At 33.9% G+C, this 4,039-nt stretch overlaps 1 protein-coding gene across 1 annotated transcript; it reads right to left on the minus strand.

The window, feature by feature from the left end:
• Positions 1–438: 438 nt before the first annotated feature.
• LOC125067614 (cytochrome P450 6B6-like) lies at positions 439–2,878 on the minus strand. The gene is made up of 2 exons (XM_047676287.1): positions 1,519–2,878; positions 439–710 (listed from the first exon to the last, which is right to left on the minus strand). Exons 1-2 carry the CDS (start codon positions 2,876–2,878, stop codon positions 529–531), a joined length of 1,542 nt encoding a protein of 513 aa, XP_047532243.1. The 3' UTR covers positions 439–528.
• Between the last annotated feature and the right edge of the window lie 1,161 nt (positions 2,879–4,039).

The raw sequence follows: 4,039 nt of genomic DNA on the forward strand, positions 1-4,039 counted from the left end.
TATAATATACTGTGTTTATGGTGTGGACATAAATTATAAAAGAAGTCAATAAATAAGCTACTTCTAAAACTTCTCAAAGGAAGACATATAGTATAAAGTATGAAGGACGTTTTCACAAATTTGTGGTTCAGAAAGATGATTTCAAGTCACAAAAAGTTTTTTTATGTCTTGAGAAACCTGCCTGAATTTGACTTTAAGAAGCCATAGTTTTTGTAGCAACATTATAAGCATAATTATGTATGTATTGATCAGCCCAAGTGGCCCAAATATTTTGCGCAGAAAACAATACTATTATCCAAACTTATTCTAAAATAACAAAAACAATTACTATGAATTTTCATATTAACTTTATGCTTAAAAATGGAAATAGTTTTTATTTAATTATACGTATTAAATGTTATACTCTTTATGAGATACGGGTACATTTATATTAAAATAAATAACGGTTTTCTTAGGAACACTGTAGAAAATTTAACAGGAGTTATATATTATTACATTTTTCGTATTCCATATCGTTCGATTCAATATCTATTGGCCTTTGGACTTCCTCTCTCGGAACAAAAGTGGCATGCCGCCTTTCACAATTTGCACGACGCCCGAGGTGGGGTTAATTATTGGGTGTCGTAGCGTAGAGGGTGCGGGTCGTACGGTGAAACGTGACAGCACTGCGGCCAGCCCCGCCAGCGACTGCATCAGGCCGAGTCGCTCACCTGGATTAAGCACACCAATCGATTAATATTAATCAAAGCAAATATGTCACGGAAGAAATCTATTTTTTTTTTATTGCCTTTTGATCATTTTGCTAATGTAAAGTTATAAACACGTTTTTGGTAAACACTGAAGAAATATATATATATTTTTTTAAATTTGTAAAGTAGTCCAGTCATTATATAGGTACATATGGAAATGCATATGAACCGAGAAGTCTGATTTTTTAATTTGTAGTCGGGAGGACTTTGAACAGCTTGACTTGAAATTGTCGACCTCGATTTTCTATGTGCTTTCGACGCGATCTTGAAAAAAGTTTAAATTTCGTTTTTATGCTATAACTCGTGATACAAGAATTCTGATACTTCTCGTTGCTTCATTTACGCTTTACAATTTAGATCTTATACATTGTTTACCTATCGTAGTCGTATCGTAGGCGTATAGTTGTCTTATAAATACTTTGCGGTCGCCAAAACTGTACTTATACATTAACTCTGCTATAATACATGTGTATACATCATTTAGCCAAAAATTAAGATGTATGTTTTATAAAATGTCTGAGCAAACATATTTCCTGTAAGGAATTGCTATCATATCATATCAGTTGGAGAGTATAATATTATTTTGATATAGTGGAAATATCGTTTTATTCCAAAATGAAGTAACACATTACTGTCTATTATAAAAGTATTTCTCTATGTACACAGAAATCTCTGGTATATGAATAGAGCTGTTCATAGATATCCGTATAGCTATGACCAGTTACCTAGAATCTATTATTATATTTTAATAAGATATCGAAATAATTACCAATGCAAGCACGAGGTCCGACACCAAATGGTAAGTATACATATTTGTTTTCATCATTATAATTCTTCGGATCAAATCTTTCAGGGCGGAATTCTTTCGGATTATTAAAGTACTTAGAATCATTTTGCATTGCTTGAATAGGTATTATCACTCTTACTCCTTCATCAATGGTAAGATCTAAATCTTCGAAAGTGTACTTCTGTGCACACTTTCTCATCAAGAAACCTAGTGATGGAAATATTCTCATCGCTTCTTTAAATGTCCACTCTAGATAATGCATTTCCTTGATAGCGTCATAGCTTAATTTGTTGTCATACTTTTCCAAGACTCTGTCAATTTCTTCTTGTACCTTATTTTGTATGTCAGGATGATGAGCTAGCTCATGTAGGGTAAAGCTGGTTGCCGAAGAGGACGTTTCAAAACCAGCAGCAAAAAAAACAAACACTTGAGCCGCTATCAGATCGTTATTCATTTCTAAAGTTGCAATTTCTGGTTTTCCGTCTGATTTTTTTCTTTCCATTGACTCGCAAACAATTGTTCCTTTTTTCTTACATTCAAGCAAAAGATCTATGAAGTCATTTCTACCCGACGGTTCATAGTTTCTTTGACTTAGGACTTCGTTCACTAGTTGATATATTCCTTTTTCCACACGAGTCATAACTTTCAAGTTTTTGAATATATTGGGAAAGAATTCTTTCAAAAACACTACGGTGACTTCTTTCAATCCCACTTTAAATATAGTAGCTCCAAGTTTTCGAAAAGCGGAGTTTTCCTCCTTGAGTGAGTCCGAGTCAAGTCCGAAGCCGCAGGCACCAATAAAATCAGTCGTGTATCGCGCCATAAGTTCGCGTGCGTCAATCTCCTTTCCTTTGGAAGCGGCATTGAGTGCCCAGGCTTGCAGCCGTTCAGCTCGTTCTACGATCAACGGAAACATAGCCTTGAGCTTGCCACTAGTAAAGGTAGGTGTTATTCGTTGACGCAGTAGCCGCCAAAGGTCACCGTCAGCGAAGAATAAATTACGAAGCAAAGGTTCTGTTCCATGGCTATTCATGTTCATTCCACGGCGATAAAAGTAAGCAAAATCTGTTGTGAGTATTCGTTTGGAAATTTCCGGGTCTCTAATAACAAGTTCAGGGCCAGACGCTCGATAAAACCCTACCACTTTCTCCTCTGGATACTTCCAGTACGTCTCCACTGCCATCTCGCACATACTTTTCTGCATTAAATAATTTCTTGCATTGTTGCCTAAAAAGGGTACCGGCTTGTCATGTTTCACTCTTTTTCGCTCCCAGTACTTGAAATTTCTTGTTCCGTATAAGTATAAAGTCAAAAGCACAATTGCTACTATTAACGCAAGCATCTTATTATTTAAAACTGTGTTTATGCCACAAACTAGACCATGACAGAGGGAAACGCGCAAAGACTAACACATACTCAAGAATACTGAGTAATTCACTGCCTTCATTGGAAGCGACTGTATTATAGCGGATCATAATGTAATAAGTCGACGCGAGACTCAATAAGATAAGATAATGTTCATAAAAAATATATATAAAAAGTTAATTGATAAGTCTGATATAAAGTTATAAATATAATTAATTAAGTTTTTTTTAATAATAGTATAAAGTCTTTGTTTTTTGGACGTAGGAATAATTCTAATGGATAATGGATAGTAATCCATATATATATATATGGTCTGTCTGTCTGTCTGTCTGTCTCGCTTTCACTACTACTTTTACTACTACTACTTTTTATTTGATTTTCAAAAATGGGATAAAAGGTTGAAAGTTGTTGAAAGTATTGTCATTTTTAAAACTAGAAGCATTAAAATTATATTTTAGGCTGTACACTTATTAACTAACATATCTAGACATCCACAAAGGAGCGAATTTTGGAAATTCTACCCCTAAAGGGGTGAAATAAAGCTTGAACGTGTGTATGGAAGTTCGTAATGTTTTTTAAGTAGAAACATGAAACCTTAGTTATGGGATACTGTTTAAAAAAGATTAAATACGTATTTCAGTATTTCTAGATATTCCACCTTTAAGCGGTTTAATAGGGGTTGACATTTCTTTATATAGATTAGTCTGGAAGTCCTTCATTTTGAAGTTAGAAGCATGAATTTTTTTTTTTGGGCTACCAATTAAAAATGAGTTTATTCGCATTTAAGCTTTTCTGGATATTCTACCCTAAAGGCTAAAGAATATAGATACCAATGTGGTATACAAAGAGGTCTTACATTGACGTAATATTTTAAGTTAATTTGTAAATATATACATATTGTACACGAGCAAAGCCACAGGTAAAAGCTAGTAATAAATACTACATACCAATATATTATATTTTTAGATATCTAAAAATATCATACAAAACTGCAAATAAGCAAATGCTTATCTTTAATAGTCTTCTTTTATCAGTAAAAGTAAATATCCCACTGCAAGGCGAAGAATGTACGTTCTTCATGATCAACCTGTTGGGTTGGGTTCCATTCATTGAGTGCTTCGTATTTACGTACAATCCA

Source organism: Vanessa atalanta, chromosome 12 (genome assembly GCF_905147765.1).
Source record: "Vanessa atalanta chromosome 12, ilVanAtal1.2, whole genome shotgun sequence".
Taxonomy (NCBI): Eukaryota; Metazoa; Arthropoda; class Insecta; order Lepidoptera; family Nymphalidae; genus Vanessa; species Vanessa atalanta.